This window comes from Solanum verrucosum, unplaced genomic scaffold, assembly GCF_900185275.1.
Source record: "Solanum verrucosum unplaced genomic scaffold, falcon-dt-bn FXZP01000062.1, whole genome shotgun sequence".
Taxonomy (NCBI): Eukaryota; Viridiplantae; Streptophyta; class Magnoliopsida; order Solanales; family Solanaceae; genus Solanum; species Solanum verrucosum.
Window position 1 is genome coordinate 8589956 of NW_026020477.1, and position 26448 is coordinate 8616403.

The 26448-nt window shown below is 34.5% G+C and overlaps 1 protein-coding gene across 1 annotated transcript; it reads left to right on the forward strand.

The window, feature by feature from the left end:
* Window positions 1-6159: 6159 nt before the first annotated feature.
* LOC125809306 (protein PSK SIMULATOR 1-like) lies at window positions 6160-22690 on the forward strand. The gene is made up of 13 exons (XM_049488967.1): window positions 6160-6356; window positions 6876-7268; window positions 10137-10462; window positions 10557-10649; window positions 10746-10836; window positions 12989-13082; window positions 15590-15687; window positions 16585-16654; window positions 18116-18210; window positions 20397-20513; window positions 20639-20715; window positions 21893-21937; window positions 22023-22690. The coding sequence occupies exons 2-13, from the start codon at window positions 6948-6950 to the stop codon at window positions 22519-22521; spliced, it is 1926 nt and encodes a 641-aa protein (XP_049344924.1). The 5' UTR covers window positions 6160-6356; window positions 6876-6947; the 3' UTR covers window positions 22522-22690.
* Window positions 22691-26448: the final 3758 nt, after the last annotated feature.

Here is a 26448-nt window from a genome sequence, read left to right on the forward strand (position 1 = left end):
CCAATGAAAGCTTACCAAAGGCTCATTGATTGTAGCTCGAGGAAGAAAGCATTCAAATTTATACGTGACACAAGGATCGATCCTTGGAGACTCTATAAATTTGGTGGAAAGTGAGACTTTATCAGAATTGTGGCACAAGAGGCTTAGTCATATGAGCGAAAAGGGGATTACCTGTTTGGCTAAGAAGAATTTGCTTGCTGGTGTGAAACAAGCAAAGGTAAAAAGATGTGTTCATTGCTTAGATGGGAAACAGAAAAGAGTTTCTTTTCACAGTCATCCTCCTTCGAGAAAGTCTGAGCTACTGGAGCTAGTACACTCTGATTTGTGTGGTCCTTTTAAAGTGAAGTCAAAAAGTGGTGCGCTTTACTTTGCAACTTTCATTGATGATCATTCTCGCAAGATTTGGGTATATCCTTTAAAATCCAAAGATCAAGTACTTGATGTGTTTAAGGAGTTTCAAGCCTTATCTGAGAGACAAACGGGAAAGAAATTAAAATGTATTCGCACTGATAATGGTGGTGAGTATATTGGTCCCTTTGATAACTACTGCAAATCGCAAGGAATTCGTTATCAGAAGACTCCTCCAAAGACTCCTCAATTAAATGGCTTGGCAGAAAGGATGAACAGAACTTTAGTTGAGAGAGTTAGATGTGTGCTTTCAGAGGCTAAACTTCCAAATTCATTTTGGGCTGAAGCACTTAACACTGTTGCTTATGTTATCAATTTGTCTCCTACTGTTGCTTTGGATGGTGATGTTCCAAATAAAGTTTGGTTTGGTAAGGATGTTTCTTATGATCACTTGAAAGTGTTTGGTTGTAAAGCTTGTGTGCATGTTCCAAAAGATGAGAGGTCGAAATTGGATGTTAAAACTAAGCAGTGCATCTTCATTGGTTATGGTCAAGATGAGTTTGGATATCGCTTTTATGATCCAATTGATAAGAAGCTCATTAGAAGTCGTGATGATGTGTTCTTTGAAGATCAAACTATTGAAGATATTGACAAGGTTGAGAAACCAGATTCTCAGATTGATGAGAGCTTAGTTGATGTTGATCCAGTTCCTTATATTGATACATCTTTTGCACATGAAGGAACCCAAAATAATGATCAGGGTGTAGAACCTATAGATGTTCCTATTGGTGATGTTATGGTTGATCATCAACCAACTAATGCTGAGATGACAAATTTGGATGCTCCAGAAACCTCTTGTAGAAGATCCACTAGAGAGAAGCGAAACTCAACACGTTATTCTCCTAATGAGTATATCATTTTGACTGACATGGGAGAACCTGAAGGATATGATGAAGTCATGCTAGATACTCATAGAGATAGGTGGGTAGAAGCCATGGAAGACGAGATGAAGTCACTTCACGAGAATGGCACATATGAGCTAGTGGAGTTACCGAAAGGTAAGAAAGCTTTAACAAATAAATGGATCTTCAGATTAAAGCAAGAGCAACATACATCTGCACCTAGATACAAGGCTAGGTTAGTTGTCAAAGGTTTTGGTCAAAGAAAGGGAATTGACTTTGATGAAATTTTCTCTCCTGTTGTGAAAATGTCCTCTATTCGTATGGTTCTAGCCTTAGCCGCAAGTCTAGATTTAGAGGTTAAGCAGATGGATGTCAAGACTGCCTTTCTTCATGGTAATTTAGAAGAGGAGATCTACATGGAGCAACCTGAAGGCTTCATCGTTAAAGGAAAAGAAAACCATGTTTGCAAATTGAGAAAGAGCTTGTATGGCTTGAAACAAGCTCCAAGGCAGTGGTACTTGAAGTTTGAATCTGTCATTGAAAATCAGGGATACAAGAAAACTTCTTCAGATCATTGTGTATTCTTTCAGAAGTTCTCTGATGATGATTTTATTATCTTACTACTTTATGTGGATGATATGTTGATTGTTGGCAAAAATAAATCTAGAGTTGTAGTCCTTAAGAAAGAGTTAAGCAAATCGTTTGCGATGAAGGACTTGGGGCCAGCAAAGAAGATCTTAGGCATACAAATTCATCGAGATAGACACAAGAAGAAGTTATCACTATCCCAAAAGGAGTATATTGAGAAAGTACTCAAGAGGTTCAACATGACAGAGGCAAAAGTGGTTAGTACACCTCTTGCTAAACACTTTAAGTTGAGTACGACCCAAAGTCCATCTACTAATGAAGAGAAGAATGAGATGTCAAGTATTCCATACTCTTCCGCGGTTGGTAGTTTGATGTATGCTATGATTTGCACTAGACCAGATATTGCACATGTTGTTGGTACCGTTAGCAGATTTCTTTCCAATCCTGGAAAAGAACATTGGGCTGCAGTGAAATGGATACTAAGATATTTGAAGGGTACTTCAGATATGGGGTTGTGCTTTGGTAGTGGCAAGTCTGAACTTGTATGCTACACAGACTCTGATTTGGGAGGAAATCTTGATAATTCAAAATCCACTTCTGGTTATTTGATCACTTTTGGAGGGGGAGCTATTTCTTGGCAATCAAGACTTTAGAAGTGCGTAGCTCTATCTACCACAGAAGCTGAATATATTGTCATTACTGAAGGTGCCAAAGAATTGCTTTGGATGAAGGAGTTTATCAAAGATCTTGATTTTGAACAATCAAGGTTTGTCTTATTTTGTGATAATCAAAGTGCTATTTATCTCACCAAGCACTCTACCTTTCATTCTAAGTCCAAGCATATTAGCAGAAAATATCATTGGATTAGAATGGCCCTGGAGGAGAAATTATTTGAGGTTGAGAAGATACACACTGATGACAATCCTTCAGATATGCTTACAAAAGTGGTGATCGTAGACAAGCATGAGTTTTGTAGAAGTGCGGCAGGCATGAAGCCTGTCAAGAGTTCCTCCACTTGAAGTCCATTTGGCCCCTTGGCTGGAGGGGGAGTTTGTTGGGCTATTGCCCAAGTTCCAGCCAAAGGCCCATGGCCTAATCCTACTTGAAAAAGGATTGGAATTATTCTCTTTATTTGGTTTCCAATTCTATTAGGAAAAGGATTGGAATAGTAATCCTATTTGGAGTTGGTTTTGGCTTTGTAAGGAAAAGCACAACTCTATAAATAGAGGATGGTCTTGAGAGAATAATTGAGATTGCTCATTAATATTGTCTTTGAAAGACATTAGGACATAAGAGAGGTTTTTGAGAGAGCTTTCAACAAGAGATAAGAGAGAAGAAAAATGGTTCTTTTGTTGCAGTCCTTTATTCCGACCAGCAACCTTCAGATCGTGTTTTCCGATTAACTAACCGTTGGATCGGGCTGAAATTTGTACTGAGTGTTCCTGACATCTTGGTGGTTGATTTGAACGGTGGAGATCGGATTCGGAAGTCAGCAAGATCCTGTTTTAGGTCCCGAACAGCAGCTGGGTTTGGGTGGTGTTTCTTTCTATTTATCTTTTGTTGGTGTAGCTATTGTTTGTTCTCTTTTGGCACTTGTTGTGTAGCCATTAGAAGAATAATTGTAACTCTCTTATTGTTATAGTGAAGCAATTCGGATCTTGTCGATCCCGTGGTGGTTACCTTCGTTTTGAAGGATTTTTCCACGTTAAACTTGGTGTTCTTTATTTTAGATTTTCGTTTTTCATCTTTTCGTCACAACACTTATCCCCTCATTTAATCGAGAAGAATATCACAAAAATACTCTATTATGCTTAAGAACTTTAAATATGCACAAACTACCACATAAACTCGACCTGACATTTAATACACTGTTGATGCATTAAAAAAACCTACTCGCTAAAATACATTTTACATCGCGATCGTTAAAAATTTGGTTTCCAAAATTTTTGCACCAACATCTTTTTTCAGCAGCAATTTAATTTTCACTAAAATAACTATAATTTCCTCATACTACCGTGGAATGCACTAATATTTTTTCTATGAGTCATGTATAATGTTACAGAAATTCTTGTTCAATCAAAACTCAATTTTATTTTTTATGTTTGTTTTCTTGATCATACATTATTTTTGCTTGTTAAAAAATTATGTTATATTATTTTTGCTCAGTAAAAAACTCTGCTTCGCTATAAAAACACAATCTCAATTTATCAAAATTATATCAAAAATTTCAAATCAGTCCTATAATTCATGTTCAAAATTTGAAAGTTTTTGAATAATTTTTTATCGTAAAATTAAAAAAGGATCTTTAAGTCATCATATTTTTATGCTTAAATAAGGCTAAAACACCCAAAATATTCAAAATTCATTGAATTAAATCAAAATTTGTGATTAAGTCTAAGATCATCATATGGATATGTTGGAACTTTTGAGATCATGGATTTGACCTTATTTAGATTAGACCGAGGTCAACCCTTGTAACTTTAAATTCAACTAGGATGCAACTCAAATGTCCGAAATCCATTCGGCACTTCTCGTACATAAACAAAATAAGTAAATTGATTATAAAACACGTTTTGAGCATGTTGAAATCATCAAATCAACTATATAAGGCCGTCTAGACCAAAAGTTGATTGTGATCAAATTTATCCTTTAACTTGACTCAAATCTCGTCCAAACCATCCATCCAAGTAAAAAATATCACCTTCTGAACTTAATAGAAGCGTCAACATTTCATTTCTAGTTCATCTTCCTCAAATATTGACTTTTGTCAAATTTATCAACTTTTCAAACTAAAAAAATCTTTCAAAATCTGTCCAACCACCTCAAAAACTGTGTTAAACATCCCCATAGACCACAATATCACACTAAATCTATGAGAATGCATAAAATAAGGAAAATGTTTTAAAAAATTACAAAATTACCACGAAGATCGTTATATCATCCATTACTAAAACACACGTTCGTCCTTAAACATTTTATGTGGTATCTATATATGCCACTTATGTGGCCCGCATTCTAGTTATATGGTCTAAATAATAGGCGTTTGTCTGTATTTGTTCAACTTTTGATATTTTTGCATCTTTTTGACATTCTTGTACAATATTCCTACAAAAATAGAATAACATAAGAAATCTATATATATATACTAATTATGTATTAAGGACACATAAAGTCTATACAATTGTATTGTAATTTCTCAACACATCAATATCCTTCTGTTCTTTTGAGTATCTTCAACATAATCATTAACTTTTTGTGAATGAAGCCATAAGTTCCTTCTTCTCTATCTCAAATGCATGTTTCTCATCACATAATGGGAGAACATGATTCTTAAAAGCTTTAATCATCTCAGCCAGATTCTCTTGACTTTTTCCTTTAAGTTTTGAAAAATCTAGTTCAAGAAAATTAAGTATATGTATCCATCACTTTTCTTCGTTTAGTATGGAGATTTTCATTGGCCTTATGAAAACATGAGCCGCGTAACGATTGCTTGGGTTTGAAAGTTTATCGATTTGTAGACATGTTAAATCGTTATAGAATCATTAAGATATTAACTTATAAATTATTGATTTATTGGTGGTTAATTATTGATTGTTATCGATTTGATACAAAAAAGAATCATTGAAAATCACTTAGAAATAAAGTGATAAATCAAATTAACCATGCACATGAGTTGACATTTTGCATTTTACTCAAAAGCAAACACACTGATATTGTAGAATAACCTAGAGTTTTAAACTGTCAAAAATAAAAGTATGAAACTAAACTCTAAGTCAATGACTTTATATATCAAATGGTATGAATTTAATTATTTAATCTTCTATTAGATTAACCCGTTAAGAAAGAACCTCAAACCGTTAATAACCGATAATAAAAAGATCAAAATTGTTGCCGAAACTACTAAATCAATAACTCATTATCGATAAATCAATAATAAAAAAAAAATTCGATTTGAGTTATTTGTTATTTGAAATAACCTTAAAATTAATGACGTTAAAGAAGGAAGGACAATATTAAACCTCCTTCAATAATATAATTACTTTTATTGATATTTAAAATTTTAAAACTCCACTTTTTTAATTGGAAAACTTGACTCTTTTCTCTCATTAAATAAAGTAGTGTAATGGTCAAACTAATCTAATTACATTAATTTTCTTTTGACTATTAATGCAAAAAAATTTAATGAATTTGTACAAATATAAATTTAAAGGAAAAAACACGGTGGCGTATAGGACTGCAGTAGTTTTTTTGTTTTTTTGCTTTGAAATTTGACGAGCAGAAGAATTGTCTTGTCATATTAGTGTTTTTTAGCACCAGCAAAGTTAGAAGAACAGTCTCTTTGCGTCTCTGACTGACTTCGGTCTCCCCGTTTACTCCTCACCGTGCACCGCTTCATACGCTCCAAAAATGCTAAAACAAAAAACCCATTAAGCCAAAATCCCTCTTTCTTGTGTTTGTGTTAAAGAAAAAGAGTTGCAGAATCCCAAGCTTTCATCTTTACTAGTTTTCTCTTGTTGGGTAAGTGTTTTTTTTCCTTTATATGTGATTGTTTGTGTTTTAGTTTGATTGACTCAATTGGGATTTGAACCTGCTACCTACAGCACCCTCTTTTAGGGGTGCAGCCATTTCCCGGACCTTGCTTGAATGTGGGATGTTTAGTGCATTTTTTTTTATATGGGTGCTGTTTATGATGGGGAATTTGGTGATAATTGACATACTAATTCCAAGTTTTATTTTATTTTATTGTGTTATCATTATCTATGTGTTTTACTTTGGAGTTTGGTGTTCAATTTGATAATTGCTTCTTTACAAGTTTTTTGAGATAAAAAGATGTGTTTTTTTCTTTTTAATATTTGGGGATAAGTGTTCTAAAGATATGGTCTGTGATTTGAGTTTAATTGACTTAGGTAACAGTTGTTATTATAGTTGGTACCATGAATTATTTGTTTGGGTTAAGACGTCGGTGTGATTAATATATTTGAACAGTACATGTGAGTGATTTTCAAGAGAAGCTTTGACAGTTTTAGCATTCTGCAGAGGTAGGTTGTGAAGGGGGTTTCACAGAGTGAAGCTTGAGATTGAAATAGGTGGAAGGTCATTATCCAGAAGATGGGTGGTTTTTGCTCTAGAAGGGCTACCGCTGATAGCACAACAGATCATGGCATTCCACATGTGAATGGTCATCTTAATTACGGTGCTGGAACGGTTTATCAGTCGCGTGGATTGCCCATACAACTAAGCAGTGATCCTATGCAATCCCCTGCTGGGGAAAGCCAGCAACTAACTGAACCAGCATTATCTTATCCGGAGATGAATGATATTTCTCTTGGGATTCCTATGGATGATGTTGATGATGGAATTCCAATATTGTCCAGGGTTTTATCTAACAAATCCAGATCAGCAAGGTCAAAGCAAGTTGCAATTGCAAAGGTGAGTGGTCAGTTTCATATGCTATGTTATGTCCTTTGGCTATGACCTAGTACATTTGTCTTTTTCCTTATTGTTGCTAGTAATTATTTGAAAATTTCCAATATAGGAGTTTATAAAGATAAATGGACCCCATTGCGATAAGCAAATGTGAGGGGTGTTTCTACTTATGCTAATGTGAGATTATTCAGCAACATAATAAACCAAATGTGAAACTATAGAAGAAGAAAACGAATGGAGGAACTAAAGAAGCTTTCGTCGCCGTAGTGTTTGGTTTTTAGAGTATGTTATTTGTAACTTATATAACCCAGTGTGGTTGTGACTAGCTACTTGGCCATTTTAGTCTCATCTGCTATCATCCTCTCATATAACTGAAGGATGTAATCTATAACCCCCTGAAATATTCACTTCTCTTTATCAGAATGCTGATATTGCATGAGTCAGATTGTCCATGCAGAGGCGTTTCAAGAAAAATCGGAAACCGAATCTAACTGTAAACCAAACTAGTGTTGGCAAATGGGCGGGACGGATTGGATATGGGTGGGTTGAAGATGGATTAGACAAAAGCAGATAAATTATCCGCCCTGCCAATATTTAATATGGATGAAAAATAGGTTGAATGACGGATATTATTCACGGCTTCTGAAAGAAAAAGAACTCTCCACTTAGATAACCTGCCTAAGCTCCCCACAACAACTCTTTCATACAACTCATTAGAAAACCATCTACTTGAGTACTATTTTAAAAAATATACCAAGTAAAAGAAGTACAAAAGAATCTGGTGTAATTTAAAATGAGAGATAACAAATTATAAACTTTGACAGATGCATTAGATAACATCTTAGAAAATAAAACGTTGTATTAGCTGATGTTTTTAAATCTGATTTAGTCGATTACATTCAGAAGCAAAAGTAAATTTGTAAACACTTCGAAGAGAGCATGTGCTGCTGAAGGTTTATTTTATAAGACGACAAAATGTGAACTTTGGTGAATAACACTTGGCTGTGAAAAGGCCTTTCGGTTTTGCCTTTCTTTTGTCTTGTTTCTTTTTTTTTTCTTCTGCCAAATTTTTCCTTTCCTTTTAAAGCAAATCAAAATAAGATGTGCTAACTAATTGAAATCATTTTCTTCAATTACTCAATAAATGTAATTAATTGAAAATGAGTTAAAAATTAAATATCAACGGTACATCTAAAAGAAATATTTAAATATGTTAAAAATAGAACTATATAGAAAGTAAAATGGAGGATCAAAATTTAACTTTGCATACACGTGTAAGTTGGAATATAAATTGTTGTTTTAAGTTTTTTAACAATGTGTTTGATCAGATTGAAAGATTATGAATAAGAAGTACAAAAGAAATGACAGACGTGCAGAATGGAAATAAAACATTTAAAGCTACAGATTACGGGAAAAAAGAAAAATACTACTTCATTTATTTGTTCTGTGTCAAAACTTTTAATAGTACTGTTTTAAGTTCTCTATTGTAATAATGAATCCCACATCTTACATTCTGAACTTCATAATTGAAATATAAAACCATGTTTCTTAATCTTTCCTTTAACATTAATAAGAAAAAATGTGTAACGAAAGATTATTAGCCTTAATGATCTAGAAAGCAATAGTCGGTCCTCCTTTACCTTTGCCAATTGATGTAGAAAGCAATAGTGGGTTATATGGGTTTGGAAGGGACTGGGAATTGTAAAACCCATTATTTATCCCTCAAGTATCCGTCTTTAGTGACCCTTCGGGGTGGCCCAGTGGTTTGGGTTTGGGCTTGGGACTTCCATGTTGGAGGTTTCAAGTTCGAAACCCCTTGCTAGCGAAAGCAAGAGTTTGCCTTCTGGGTCGAGCTTGTCGCACCGGGCTTGCCTAGTGTGGGTTACCTCTCCTATGTGGTTTGCGAGCTATTGCATAGGAGCGGGGGTTTTACCCTGTGCGCACCCAAAGGGTAGCGACTGCGGGTTTCCCTTGTCATCAAATAAAAGTATCCGTCTTTAGTGGGTAATATAGACATTATCATATCTCATCCGTTTTAGAAAGTCAACTATCCAAACCATTTTTAATTGGGTGGGTTGGATGGATACTTGATTTTCATCCATTTTGCAACAGTAAATCAAACTAAAGCCACGTAAAAAATCTGCATGTTCTTTGACTTTGGTTTATTCGGTTTTAAATTTGGGAAAACCATCAATATGATTCTGTTTAATATTTATAAAAAGTCTAACCAAAAGAAACTCCCTCTCTCTCTCTGTATATACATATATATGTGCTTGTATATGTATTTGTCAGTTTATAACCTCCTATGAACATAACTATTTATTCTTAGAGAGAACTTTTTTAAAAACAACCTTCTGTATTTTTACCCATAAAAAAGATGTATGGAGTATGGACATTTTCAAGGTACTTGCTTTGAGTTTTGTGTTCTTCTATGTTGAAGTTCTCTAGGAGAAGTGATTTATTTTTTGTTTTAATCATTAAGGTAAAGTTAGTGTGAAAGCATATATGGATATAAAGTGATTGTTTGATTTATGAATGTGAACATTGCCATTTCCCAAGATGACATTGCTCACAGATGTTTGAACTGATAATAGGTTTATCTATTTGTTTGATTCTTGCTAATCATATATCGACATATGAGAATTTTCTCCTTTGACTCTAGGAGATTGAATATGTGTCGTGTGAGAAAAAGGAAAAAAACAAATAAACTGACAAAATCGAAACAAAAATACAGACTTTATTTGGTTTGGCTTGGTTATTTAGCAAACTGACACAACTGTTTCTTTAAGGTAAAAATAGAATCAAACTGAACCGTGAACACCCTTAAATTTCGGCATTCTAATTGGAATTTATCTATTATTTGCTAGACAGGTTTCTGAAATGAGTTCACTGTTGGGAAGAGCAGGTACGGCGGGGATTGGGAAGGCTGTAAATGTGTTGGACACACTGGGTAGCAGCATGACAAATTTAAACTTAAGTAGCGGTTTTGTGTCAAACATGGCAACCAAGGGAAATAAAATTGCAATTTTGGCATTTGAAGTTGCAAACACCATTGTCAAGGCTGCCAATCTTATGCATTCTCTTTCAGAAGAAAATGTGCAACATTTGAAGAAGGTGGTGCTTCCTTCAGAAGGTGTGCAGCTCCTGATAACAAAGGATATGGATGAACTCTTGAGAATTGCTGCAGCAGACAAGAGGTGCTAAGATTCTGAGATAGCCTATTGTCGTATAAGGTGTTACTTTTAAGTTTTGTCTGCCAGAGTGAATTTCTAATATTCTGTAATATGGCAGGGATGAACTGAAAATATTCTCTGATGAAGTGGTTCGTTTTGGAAATCGCTGTAAAGATCCTCAATGGCACAACTTGGAACGTTACTTCGAAAAGTAACTGTTATAAGCTTTTATGTGTTATTTCTTGCTTGTCATTAGTACACCGCAATGAGTGATCACCTCATTTATAATACATTTCATTATATTTAGGCTGGAATCTGAACTGACACCTCATAAAAACTTGAAAGAAGAAGCAGAGGCTGTAATGGTGCAGTTGATGATCTTGGTTCAGTATACAGCTGTGAGTTTTATGTCATTATTCATTCATCTTTTGATCTCCCATTGCTGTGTTTATTCCGTTATCTTACCATCGTTTGATCCTTTAGTTTGGTTTCAAAAATTAGTGGAGAAGCAATTAGGATCTTGTGTTGTCCATGATTGAAGAGGTCATGCAAAATTAGGACTGTAAGAAAAGCACACTAGTTATTGATGCTCTGTCAAAGTAGGCTACTGTGACTACAAATGGAACTAAATGTAACTAGCACTGTCACTGCTGTGTCATCAGCTGTTCTCTGAAAATCGTAAGAAGACCGTGTGAAATCATAGAAGGTAATTTATCTTGGTGGCCTACAATGTGGATTCACAGTATCTAATTATCACATTCATAGTAATTAGTGGGAAATATTGTCTCGCGCAAAGCAAGGAGAAAATATTTGCCGCCAGGGAGGTGATTTCATTTGCGCTTTCTCTTTTGGGAGATGGAAGCACATGAGAGGCGCATGACTTCCAGCCAAATCTAATAGAAATTTGACAAAGAGGGGTGTTGGCTGAGTTCAGATAGTTCGATGGGTGAAATTGCGAAAGGTGAAGGGTCTCTACAAGACTTCGGCTCGATAACAAATTGAATCAATTTATTTTCTCAAAAAAAAAAAAAAAAACAAATTGAATCAATCCATATTAATTTTATTTTGGCTTTTTATTGATTGAAAAGTTGACCACGAAGTGATGCTTTGGCTCGAAAACAAATTGAAAATTGCAATACCTTCTTGATGCATTATTAATGGATAACTTGCTTCATAAGGAATGACTATATCGTCGACATATACAAGCAGATAGATAGGAATATCATGTATAGAATGTGGAGAGAAGACATAATGATCTGACTTGGCCATTCTATCCGAACTCCTGGACTACTTGGCTGAAGCGTTTAAACCAAGCCCGAGAGAACCCATAAAGGAACCATCCAAATAGACATATTAGATTGGATCCCCCCTTTACTTATAGTTAGTATCTCGATTAGCCTCTTCGATTGTTGTTTGGAGACTAAAGACCCCTCTAGTCCCAAAAGCTGACGAAATAGGAGCCCATTCTTACTTGATTAATTTAAACACATTCTGTCTAATCACCCTTTCCCCCTCCAAACAACAAAACCAGGAGGTTGGTCCATATAACCTTCTTTTTTCCCGATTTGGAGTTGTTGCTGCCACATCTGAGCTCCATTCATGATAGATTTAGGATCACTCTCGTCCCTGTACCCTTGCATGTGGTTTAGTGATACACAGTTTTTGGAATAAAGTTCTTTCTGTTCTTCCCAGCAGTGATGTTCCCTACTGCACCTGAAGGCTATTGTCCTAGATAGGAATTTGGAAAGCCATAAAGGATCTCCTGGGTTCAAAATCTTCTGGTCATTTGGAGTGTACATTCCCTAGCAATTCACTATATATTGATCCTGCTTGACGATCAAAACGACCTAAGTCATCTACAAGGCAAGACTCAAGAACTTTTTTGCTTTTCTATTTCTTCATCCCCATCCAAAAGATTATCCGTATATTCTCTCTTGCCATGGCATTCTCATGTCAGGGGATAATGATGGCAAGCTCATCACAGCTTCATAGGATCTTAAAATCTTTCCCTGACTACTGATAGAGCATCATAATACTCCAGCAAACAGCATTAAAGTTCTCTTACCTTCAAGGTCGCATCAGCATTAAAGTTCTCTTACCTTCAAGGTTGCATCACATCATCCGTATTTGTTTTACTAAAATCTGGAATGAGATTCATGATGAATTGGTTCATTTGGAGCAATGAACTTTGCATTTAGTTTACTATAAGTGAAATCTTTACAACGAGAATTGCACTTTTGGGTGCCTTGAAGAAAAGATCCCTTGGAAATATCTTGTGTTTGCATTTGTGTGTTTGGTAAGAATTCAAGCCTAACATTTAACATAACTTTTTTAGAGCCATACTTGTGGGAGGTTGGTTAGTATGGATTCTTTATAGACGACCCAATATACTAACCACACTAAAGAGCTCTGTGGTTATCACAAAGAAACAGCCGGAATTTGCTTATTAGTTCACTTTCTGTAATTGAGGACATCAACTTGCATTCTGCTTTTTCCTAAAAATTTATCTGGCTCAGGTTCTAGAAAGGATAATTAGTCTGCTTTTTGCAGGAACTGTACCATGAATTCCATGCTTTGGACAGATTTGAGCAAGATTATCGGCGTAAAGTTCAAGAAGAGGATACTTCAAATGCTACTCAGAGAGGTATTCCATAACAACAGTTATGTTTTGTTATTTGTGATACTTTAAAGCAGCTTGAAGCTCAAATTTCCCGTAGATGAAATTTGAACTTAAGTTGCTCCAATGTGTTCATCTTATTATATGGTTTACGAACATGGCAGTTTTTTCATGTTGTGGTGCCTTGACAGAGCATCAATGCATTTGTATTTATTGGTTTCATTTATTATGGCAACAATGTTTAGTGATTGTTCAGTTGGGGAAATCTTGAAGATCAAGGGAAGCAACGGACTTGCATTTATAAGTCGTTTGAATAATCTCTCCCGTAATTTCCCTTTTAAGTATCAACATCTATCTGAAGGAGTATCAAAAGAAAATCTTACACTTCCATCCATTCATCAACTTTAGCCTATTCAAGGAACAACAGATAGATGCTCAAGTTGTAAGTTGTAACATTTGAAGGGGGACTACATATTTTGATGTAGTATACCTGTGGTGTGTGGATATTTAGATTAACTGTTGCCATTCTAAAAAAAAAGATAGACAAGGTCACTACTTAATGTCTTCCCCAATAACCAACATTAATGGGAACCTAGGGTCTCTTTTAATACCTTTATCCTACCACTTTCTACACGTATAAATAGCATTTAAACACCTACTTTGTATTCATTAAATAAGTTTCAAGTGTTAGAAATTACCTTTGGTTGCAAAACCTACGCAATTTCCTTTTTGAGTTCTTGAATGCTTGAATGGTATTAGCGTTAATCTACTTTATTTAACACAATATGGTAACAATCTCACCTTGGATATCCCAAGTGAAACCTTGGCCAAGCCCCGCCCCTCTAGTTCTCCTAACACAGCCAAATATTAAAATTTGAAAATGGAAAAAAATTCATGATCCAGGGTATTTATAGAGGCCAAGCCTCTTGCAGTGGGGCTTGGATGTGAGCCCATCGCCGACTCTTTTCCATTGGCTATCAGGCTTTTTTCCAGTGCAAACTTATCGAGTGTAGCTTGTCCTGGCTTAGCTTCTCTTGCAACGAACGTGTCTTGGAGCATATCCACTGTGACTTGCCTCAATCTCCCTCCCAAACCTTGCCATAGCTCTTTGGGCACAAACCTACCTGGTAGTGGAACCTTGCTCCATTTTCCAACTTCGACACTTTTAGCCATTTATGCTATGTTCATACACTTTCCAAACACTAGTTAATATTTGCATACCTTTCCACGGTATTATTCTCATTCATGGGTCTAGTTAGAGACCTCCAAACAGGCTTAAAAGTATTATGACATTATTCAGGATCAGACATCAACGTTATCAAAGGTGAAAAGCGCCAAAAAGCTCTAAGGTTTGTTGGGGCTTTAAGCGCAAATAAAATGTGGGCTCTAATAAAAAAGGCACAAAGGAAAAAAAATACAAATAAATGTTTAGTCTAAGCCTAATAATTATAAACATGAATGACAAATATATGAACAAAGAAAATGATTTATTTTTTTTGATAAAGTGAAATTTCAATTGTTTAGTGTCAGCTCTTCAAAAGGGGCTTGTTGGCAAGGAAAAGTATGTCTTAAAACCTTGATGATGACACTGAAGCGCACATAAAGCGAGGCGAAGCGCTCACGTGTTTTGAGCCTCTCTTCAGGGCTTAAGCGCGCCTTTGACAAAACTGTTCAAGATGCTACCCAAAAGAAAGCTTTATAGAACTTTTTCCGTATTTTTCCCTTGGGAATGAGGGAAAGGTGTAGAATGGACTATAGGTGATAGTAAAGCAGTCAGCTTGCAGTAGTTGTGTTAACTGGTTTAATTTGCTGTTTTCTGTTCAATCATAGCGCAGAAGTTTAGGTGGTGACAACCAGGGAAACCTCAACCAGGTGTAGGGAGTTTGTACTGATCCGCTATGTTGCTTGGACTCTCCAAAAATGGTGTTGCACCTGTATCCGAACTTCCAAAAGTGCAGTACTTTTGGAGGATTCAATACGCATCCGGCAGCATTTTTGAAAAGTCCAAGCAACATAGCTAATCAATTCATTCTTTTTCATGTATTTGGTTGTAGATGCTTACATACTCCTTATTCTGTATACTTTCAGGTTTAGTGAACCATAGTTTTCGATCCTTCTGTTTTTAGTTCTTTTTACAATAATGAATAAACTGACATGGTTTTAGACATAGACTTCATGAGTAATGCGTAGTTTTAAAGCTCACCCCCTTTCAGAATCTTTTCCTTTTCTGACCACCCATTTAATATAGGAACTATATTGTCTGGGTGATATAAATCTGGTTATGAGGATGAAAGCTCATTACTTGATTGCTTTAATGATACTCCTTAATCAGTGTTTACTTTGTGCTTCACAAAATTAATTTTTTTCATGCAACTACCTAAGAAAATGATTTTACACATGTTGATTATGGAAGGTTAATTTAAGCGACAGATCAAGAATGATGTTAGGTTTTATAGAGACTAGCATCTGTGAGTTTTTTCTCCGCTGTTCTTGTATGTGTTTTGATCTTTTTCTTTTTCTTTTTGTTTGTGTAGGAGATACCATTGCAATTTTAAAGGCAGAGTTGAAAAGTCAAAGGAAACATGTCAAAAATTTGGAAAAAAAATCCCTCTGGTCCAAGATATTAGAAGAGGTAGCAAGTCAGTGCTGCTTCATAAATCTCTTTAATTCTTGAATTTAAATAATCGTAATTTGATTACTATTTCATAGTGGACCCGTTAATGATACATATTCTTAGCATGATATGGTTAGACTGTTCCAGATTTATTAATCAAATTAGTAAAATTACCCGAGCTTCGCACGAGAATTTCCTATCATGGAATTTATAAAATAATACTTAAAATCTATCAGTCATTAAAACTAAAACATTATATTATCTTACATACAAGATTACGTAGTAACAAACATTAATAATGTAAAGGAAAATGAAAATTATTACATCTTATCATTTATCCTTAATAACATAAGCATAAATTAATGACTGTAAAACTACATACCAGGATTTGTAACATAAGCAATGGTGTCAGTGAGCCACTCAACATAAGCAAAGTACACAAATATTTAATTATGAAGAAGAAGAAGAATAGGTTCAGAATTTTTGTTGTTTTAAAATGAGAGGAAATTCCTCTATTTATAGACAACAAAGGGTAGTGTGAACCAATGTTTATTGTGCCTTATCGGAAATGTTATAACTATTTGGAAAAGTTGCAACCCTTCGGAAAGGTCACAACCTTCCATAAAAGTCGCAACTTTTCATAAAACGCAACTCTTCATTAAAGTCGCAACTTTTCATTAAAGTCACAACTTTTCATAAAAGTCGCAACTCTTCATTAAAGCCGCAACGTTTCATAAAAGTCACAACTTTTCATAAAAGGAGAAGGTTAGTTTTGTAAATAAATAAATTAAAAGGGAATTCTGATTTGTGGTGGCGCCACGTAGACTGGCATAAGCTTCTCTGTTATATATATATATGATATATGATATATGATTTCTTTGAATATTATACTAATTGGTTTACTCATTACTGAAGGTAACAGAGAAGCTTGTGGACATTGTGCATTTCCTTCATTTGGAAATCCATGCTGCATTTGGCTGTGCTGGTATGCATTTGAACCTTCAATTTAACTTCTCTTATGGTGATTTTTACTCTCATGTAAGGGCTGGTTGGAGGAGTGATTGTCCTTAATTTGATGTTTCTGTTACTTTCTTAACTAATGCTTGCATTCAAGTTTTCGTTCTGTATCTTCAGAGATCCTTCTTTTTTTTTGGATTGAACTTTTATGTTGAATTGTTAAAAAACATGAAAAAACTAGCCTACCAACCATTCAATTTTCCATGACTATTGCATGGAGAGTCCATATGCTAACTTGCAACACTCATAGGAAAGACAACGTCAAGTTGAGTCACAGTGAGGTAGTTTAACTTACCAACCAACCAACCACCCACCTATATCTTGCAGGATCACTAAGGGGCTACCCCTATCTTTGTAGAAGGTTAACTTTTGGATCCATAGGAGTGTTGATAGGTCTATAACCTGTCATTCCTGTCTCCTAAGTATATCTAGAACATGTCATTCCTGTCTCCTCAAGTATCTCTAGAGCATACTTCCGTTGTGAAATGGTAATACCTGATATAGAATAAGCGACCTCAATACCAAGAAAATATTGTAATTCCCTAGATCATTAGTCTGAAAGTGCTAATAGAGATTCCGCTTCAATTTGGTGATACAATCTTGTTCATTGCATGTGATGACTATATTGTCAACATAAACCTCCAAGTAAATGCAAAAATTCGGGTCAGAATGCTGGTATAAGACAAAATGGTCAGCTTTATTGTAAGTTATGCCAAACTCCTGAATAACTATGCAAAACTTACTACGCCAGGCTCAAGGAAACTGTTTCAGACCATAGAGTCACCACAAACTTCATAAATATTTGTCTAATCTTGACTTTGATGTAACATCCTCTTAACATATTCTTGTGAATTCAGTTTCATTGTAAGTTATGCCAAACTCCTGAATCACTATGCAAAACTTACTATGCCAGGCTCGAGGAAACTCTTTTCAGAGCATAGAGTGACTGTAAACTTACCAAATATTTGTCTAATCTTGACTTTGATGTAACATCCTATCAAGCTGTCTGTTGAAAACAAATGGTTTCCTGTTGTTGAAGCATGTCTAGTGGTCAGGGGAGATTCCTTGATCTTGGATGAATTTTTGAGCAATCTGCTACTAGTTATTCGAACAACAGAACTAGAGTTCGTAGATTATGCTTATTGTTCAATACTTGTCTATGATGTTACAGTTATTCTGATTGTACAGTTCATGAGCTGTTTCATTGGTCCCATTTGAATGGTATGTTTGGAATCATTTTGGGGGACAGAAACTCATGAGAGACGCTTGCGAACTTCTTTTGTTGTATACATAATCATCTTAAATTTCAGTTTTGATTTTGCACAATGTATCAAGTTAATTGTAATCTTGACTAGACTGCACATGGTTTAGTGACTAGACTGGAAAGTTTGTGGTATCATGATTACCATAGTGTTGCTGATCCTTGCAGATGGAGAGAGATCTATGAAAAACAACAACCAGAGGTTGGGATCTGCTGGTCTTGCATTGCATTATGCGAATATCATCACTCAGATTGATACAATTGTAAGCATCTCATGTTTGTTTTCAAAAAATCAACTATTATCTTCAGAAGTCTTGCTCCAAGTATTTTTCCCTTACTTCCATCTAACTCACTTTTGGCCTCTATTAGTAGTGTGATGATGTGGAATATGGGACAAAATTTCTTTTCTTTCTCCAGTAAGCTAAAAAACCTTTTTGGTGATCATATCAACAATCCTCGTCCTTTATGTTTGTGTGCTCTCATTTAATCATCATCTTTGATCCCAAATTATATGTTCTAAATTGTACTTCAAAGACTCCCCTGAAATATGTGGAACTCATCAATTCACTATTGAATTTGTGAATTTCAAACCTTTGCTTGAGGCTGAAATTGATTTCTGCTAAGCTCTAATATTTGCTGACATACTAATGTGCAATTGAGCCTTTTTATTAGTGATCCATTTTAAAATTGCCTCTTAACTTTACTTGAACTCCTTCAGTTTGTTACCTCGTTGCTTTTTCATCTTTATTCTGTTGTAACACTTTGGGACATGCACGGATGCACTTATGTCACTTGCTTGAGCCTCATTTTGATTCCTTTGATGATCAGAGGCGGACCCGTGTGGAAGGGTGGGGGTGCTCGTGCACCTGTTAACTTCGAAAAAATTATGTATATATATGTATATATACCTAGCAAAATAGTATATATATTTAATTTCCATCCTAACATGCAAAAGAAGGCTCATGGCATGTTGGTTGCATCCTATCTCCCTTACCTGTGACCCTGGATCGAATCTCAACTCTCACTTTTAATTGCTTTTTAAAAAATAAATTAAATGGCTTATAATAGCCATGGAAAACAGTATTGGCAAATGGGAGTGTTGAGAATCGAACCTGCAACAGTTCCTGGAGTTTTTCTTCAAAGTAAGTACTCCTAAAAGCTCTGTGGAAGTTTATACTAAAGAACTTTAGGATAATAACAAAACAAAGTATTTGGTTTGTGGAGCTGATGAAGGCATATAGCTGATTAGCTGACAACAAGAGCTAGTTTTATTTAAAACTGAAGAGGAACACTATGGTGATGGAGTAATGTATGGGTGGTCCAACTAGGTGATCGTTCTTGGACTTAACTATGCACTTTTGTTGTAGAGTATTAGGAGAAGATGAGTGATGGAGTACTCTTGGGAAGATATGAATCTTTGAGCCGACTCGTAAAGATACTCTTTGGTATGGTCACTTTTTATGATACAAATGGGGACTCCTAACGGATTGTAATTTTCAAAATTTTGTTAGTACGTAAAAGAGCTTAGAAGATATTTTCATTGGGAATATTCCAGTGCAGTTGGAGTAATCTCCAATCATTGTAACACAGTAATGAGCTTAGACTAGAACTTACAGGCCTGGTCCGATGTAATCATGGTGGACAAGTTCTAAAAGGGATGGGAATTTACTACTGTCTTGTTTTGGGAAGAAGCACATTTTTGTTTTCCAAATTGATACGAGTCGTAAACTAGTGTTGTTATGGATTAAAATCAGAAATTATATGTCGAAGTTAAGAGAATGAGGATGACCAGTAGTAATGCAGTGAAATGAGCCATCTGGCAGATAGTAAATGTCTCTTGACTTGCATCCTCCATGCAATTGTTTGTCCTGTAACATGATCCTACAAGGAATTGAGCAAGTCCGCTGATAATAATAAAGCTAAATGGGCATTCAGAAACTTATAGGACATAGTTAAGAGTTAGAGATGGAGTAATGAGAACTTGACCATGGTTTTGGTGCCAAAAGTAAGGATAATTATGGGTGAGAACAGAATATCGAATATAAGAGAATACATATCTATTACTTGCCATGTGCTGAGATTCTTATATCAAAAATCCATGCCCTAGAGACAGAATGTTTGAGGAACATCACTGAGTTGCGGGTATGTGTGAAAGAGACACAGAAGAATCCTTAAGTGAGTTTATTTCAAGAATTCGTCATGTTTGTCACTAGTTCCACTGTTGACTAAAGTACGAAATCCTGAAGGTGCTTTCTGATTGTTGCTTTCCATTGCCATTTATGATCAGAAAAGAACTGGTCTTTAATTGACATTTTAAAATCATAGCTACATTAGCCTACTAGCTTGTCAAACATGTAGAGATTATTGTTGCATAATTATCTTTTTTAATGTCTTTGTTGATGACATTTCCTATTGGTATTGCTAATTAAGGTATCTTTGATATGATCAGGTTGCTCGACCAGGTTCAGTGCCCCCAAATACAAGAGATGCTCTATACCATGGATTGCCACCAAGCATAAAGTCAGCTTTACGTTTCAAATTAATGTCATTCTCACTCAAGGAAGAGGTACTTATATTTGTATGATCACGTCATGTCCAATGTCAGGGATCAACTATTTGATGTTTTGCTTGTGACAAGCTTACAAGTTTCTTCCCTCTAGGTGATTGAACTATAGTCATTTCCTTGTGCAGTTGACAGTGCCACAAATCAAAGGTGAAATGGAGAAAACATTGCAGTGGCTTGTACCGATGGCAGCCAATACTACCAAGTAAAACTACTTTCTAGGAAAATATTTCTTCATTGGCTACATTTGCTTGATTTTTACCATGTTCTACTTCCAAGTAGGACTTTTGTGTTGCATAATTCTTTTTGGAATTCTAATTATGTTGGATGTTGTTAGAAGGTAATCTTTCTTTTTGGACAGATATTCCCTGAAGTGATCCCTCAAAATAAAACTGCATGGGACTGATATAAGTCATTTTGTAGGATGTTGGGAACAAACGAAACAAAAGCAAACTGTGCCGCTATGAAATGTTTTCGATGATAAATATTTTTACTGAAAATGTTTTTCTAAAAAAATATTTTCCAAGTCATATTTGGTGAAATATAATAGTGGTGGTTGGATATAGAAGGTGAAAGGTAGGCATGGTTTTGGTGTTTGGTGATAATCATAACTAGTAAGACACTAAGAATACATATAATGTTTACAAATAGGAACAAGTGTCATGGAGGAGTGGGTCGAAAAATGAATTTTGTCCATTACATAAGTTGTTTCCCTTCTTTTCATCTGAAAATGGTTTCCTAGGCAGAAACATTCTCAATGTCTTTTGGGAACATAGCCTTGGAAAGTGATTTCCAAGGATGACATAACATTATTCATGTCATACCAATCAAGCCTATTTAATGGAAAATAGAGGAATGGAATTAGCTTACTTTGTATTTGGCTTAAAGATGTATCCTCAGACTGTTTATGTATCCTAATATGTGTATCTTTTCAGTACCAGGGTTAGTTTGTCTTTCTAAAGAGTGGTCAGATAGGATCTTTCTGTCCTTTTCCACCCACTCTGGTATGGTAAAAGGAAGTGGGTGGTTTAGTTATTATCCTCCTTCCCTTTAATCTCTTCCCACCAACGTCAATCCTAATCCTATAACAGTTCATATTTATCATGTCCATCTACTTTAAAGGTACAAAAATACAACACAGCACAGAGGTTTAATTCACGGAAAAAAGCGTCATTTCTTTTCTTGTTTATATTGCCTTGGAAGTCAAATAGGGATGGAAGTTGAAACTTCTTAATTTTCATATTGTTGGGGCCCAAGTGTTCCCCTTAATTTGGAACATGTTCAACCAAAAATTGATTATGCATACATTCATTTTTTTTGGTTCAATCAATTTCTCTGCGTACTCAATAGTGTTTTTTTTTCTTTTTCAAAAATCATTTCAGAGCTCATCATGGCTTTGGATGGGTTGGAGAATGGGCAAATACAGGGTGAGCTCAAATCACTATGAACTTATTTTTTAATCCGTCTGGATCTTCCTTTGGCTTGTCTAATTGAATTCTTTTTCATCTGTAGGTCCGAAATGAACAGGAAATCTTCGAGCCAGGTTGATCTTCTTCGAATTGAGACACTGTATCATGCAGACAAGGAGAAAACAGAAGCATATATTCTTGAATTAGTGGTGTGGCTCCATCATCTTGTCAGTCAGTCGAAAAGTGCTAATGCTGGAGTGAAATCTCCAACCCGTTCCCCTAATCAAAAGACAATTGAGTTATCTAATCACCGATCAAGCTCTCCATCATCCCCATTATCGGTTGAAGATCAAGAAATGCTTCGTGATGTAAGCAAGAGAAAACTAACTCCAGGGATTAGCAAGTCTCAAGAATTTGCAAAAACAGGGTTGAGCAAGTACCACAGGCTGAGTAAGAGCAGTAGCCATTCACCTATAAATGAAACCAGAAAGAACCCGTTCCCTATCAAGAGACCGTCTTCTGTTCCAGTGATTGACTTTGACACTGACCGCATGAAAGCTTTGGATGTCATCGACAGGGTGGACTCAATTAGAGGTGCATAATTGGTACAACATTACGCTGCATTTCCAGCTTAGGATATCATTGTGCATAGTGATAGTATGTTTATTTACTGCATTGGCAAAACGTAAATAGAGAGCAACTTTTAGTTAGCTGTACATTGGCTATATTATGATGGCCTAGCAGGCTTAATGCATCAACAAATTATCTTCATATGCTTCCCTTGTGTTATGTCCTGTTTGTGTTTGGGAATTGGATTATCCCTAACGCGAACTAGATCAGATATCTGTTGTGATTCAGGGTTTCGCGATGAGTGGAAGTGATTTTTCTTCTCATTTTTTTTTTCTCAGAGGAAAAGTAGGGTTTGGGACCGGAACAACCATGGTGGATAGGTGGATGGCACAAGGAGGTGGAGTAGAGTCCCTTCTTTTTTGGTTGAGAGAAAGTGTCTTGGAGCTCTATTTTTTTTTTTTGGAACCCCAGGATAACCTGCAACCGCTACAACCTTTGCCACATCCTCTGCCCTTCGGGTGAGCACTTTGTGCGCACTGGGTAAACCCTATGCGACAAGCTCAACTCAGAAGGCATTGAGGGGGGATTGATCTCGGGTCGTTTGTGTGGATAACCACCCTCCAAACCAACTGAGTCATCCCGAAGGACTCTTGGAGCTCTATTGACTATTATAATGTTTTAAATAACTAGAAAAAAGTTATGTTATTCTCCTTACTTAATCAACCTTTATACAATTATCAAATAGAGCAAAGAATTGCAAACATGAAAATATGTGTTTTTATTACTTTCTCTAATTGGGGGGCATTTAGAGATAATTTTAGCAATAACATTTGCATAAATCTGTAATGTAGGTTTGATCACTCATTAAGAGTCATGGATCATTTAGGGAGATGGTCAATTTAAGGCTACTCTTTAAAATGTGGCCACAATTAAAATTATTGCAACTTTAGTCGTACTCAAACTCCATACTATTGATCTGAAGTATTTTTTTAGTTGTGTAAATATTTTTTAGTTGTGTCTAGATTTTAAATATATGCCTCACCCCTTGATGGCAAAGTAACTGGGAAAAATAACATAAATAACCATTCTTTAACGACGTAATTAAAAATAGCCACTGTCATGGAATTATGAAATAATTGAAAAGTGGCTAGCTGGTGATTACTACAAATAATTGTATGAACAGATCTCAGGATTGACATGGTATAATAAATATTAACGTAGTTAGTCTCCCATCTAGTTACTTAAACTAAAAATAGTATTCGAATGTATAATGTGTATAACAAAACTTGTATAAAAAGTTCCATTATTTTCTTCATTAAAACTGTCTTTTTTCTCTTTTAAGTAACTTGCTGATTTCAATTGTCAATGAATATTCTCTCTCCTAAAGTATTTTAAAAAGGCTTAATATTTTAAATTATCTTCTTATATATAAGTAGTAACACGTCAAAAGTGTAAACTTGGGTTCTTCTAATGAAATGAAAAGATTATATGACGTTTGTTGGCGCCCGCCCATGTGTGTGGCTATTATTTAAATAAATAGTCTAATAATGATGAGGAAGATAATATCCTAACTACCTCCTTCCTTTTATTTTAAATAAATAAATGATAAAGGAAAAGAAGATACACACTACAAGATGTTTAAGAATAATATTAGCTTTTTTTAAAATTAAAAAAATTAACAAAGGTAGAATATATATTTATATATATTTGAAAAAGGAAGAGATGATAATAGAAGTAAAAAGTTGACTAGTTCATGAATCTAATTATCTTTCTTTAAAGTTTGTGGATTATGTGAGATAGAAGAGAATCACGTAATGAGTTTTATAAGATTTTGAAAACTTTTGAATTGGTATTCAAACATGATCAAACTACATATTCTCGGAGAGTGATGTATTGTGTTAAGTTAACATTAAAGTATGTACATGATTTCAATGATATATTTCTTTTTTTTTTCTTTTGGTGCACACATTTTTATTTAGTCATTAGTGTAACTAGAACAAAAAGTTAACATCTCAAAAGATCACCCAACTTTGATCTTTTTCCAGCTTAACTCGTCTGTGTTTTTTCAAGATTTTTTTTAAAATTATGTTACTCGAGTCTTAATTATAAATCATAAAGATAGTTTGATTAGTTATCAAATGTAGCAATAGTTCAATGTATCAATTTGCATTGTATTTTGTTGTATTTGTATCACACTGAACAAACACAAAATAAATTGTTACGTTGAATTGATCCAAGTGAACAAAACAAAGAAAAACCGATAAAATTCAAACTTTTCCTATATATTAGTATAAATATTTTCAAAGTTTTGTTATTTCGGTAAATACATAGCATATGTTTACACTTTACACTATTGCGTAATTTTCCCTTTTTAAAAATCCAATTTCGCACAGGTTTAAAATATTGATTTCTAATTAAGAGTCGTACATGTTTAAAATTAATTAGCCAGTATTAACATGTTAGAATATGTGGTTATTTTTTTATTTTTTTTTTGGTACAAATAAAGAACATGTGGTTATTCTTCACTCAAATTTTAAACTTTATTCTCTTATTTTTAAAGAACTTTTTCCACTCACGTAGCTCTCAAAATTAAACAAAATTATTATCTTATAATCATCTTTTTAAAAATTCTTTTTTGAGGGTCGATATATATATATAAAGAGAAGGGTTTAATAATATCGAATATTGCACCTTTAGAAAGTAAATTAACATTTTATCCACTGAATTACTTTTAATATTCTCACTAATAACTATCTGCCGAACTTTACCAACTTTTAAATAACTTACTACTTTTTTTGTTGAAATGTATATCACAATTCACAGTCTAAAGCACCACTTAAATTGCACTTTTATCACAATAGTGAAGCCAATACAATTTCTTTAGTGGATAACCCATAATTAAGTTATAATGCAACATAATTAACTATGATTTTTTTTTTAAGTGTTCTCTCCATCAAAATATTCATATTTGATTAGTATGTATACAACTTTCTATATATCCAAGGTATCATAACGTTTTTTAACAGGCAATTAAGAAAATTCACTTGCCTAGCCGTAACCATTTGTAGTTGTCATTTGACATAAACCCGTTGTATAATGTAATCATTTGTAACTATCACTTGCCATATACTCTATGTATAATATAATTATTTTTAGTTGTCACTTGACATATACTCCATGTATAATATAATCATTTGTAGCTGTCACTTGACATATATATACTCGATGTATAATATAATTGTTTGTAATTATCACTTGACATATATATACTCGATGTATAATGTAATCGTTTGTAATTATCACTTGACATATACTCGATATATAATGAAATACACTAATTATACAGAATAAAATTTATAACATGTAACTATTAAAAGTTATATTTTTTATTAAGATTTTTATTGAATTAAGCATCCCTACATCATCTATATATCATTTAAATGACGAAACTAGTGATATCCACAAACTTTTGATTATTATTATAATGATGGCCTTTTTTGACCCCCAAATGGCTATTATAAGCCTCAAGTTCCATTAGTAATGATTATTTCTTATTTATATTCAAAAAAACATGCCAAATGATTATTTTTTCTAGTGTATTAGTACATATATTTTAGGTGGAGTTGTTTTCTAATGATTGTAAATTATCCATTTGGTTAATGTCACTAAGCCAAGTAGCCAATACCAATATTTGTGAATGCTTTGATGACTGTAACTATAGTTTTTTAAACTTATTTATTACATATGCACTCCATTAAAAACTTCCACAAATACATTTTTATATAATTAAGTAAGTGTTGGTCAAGGCCCTCTCAAAAATTGAGTTGGACCAAAGTGGAAAATTGACTCATTTCATGCTGGAAAGTTAACTTGTGAAATCCCATTTCTTTCTTGTGTTATATATAATAACAATAATAATAATAATATGCTCTATTAATGCCAAATAAGAAATAATTTAA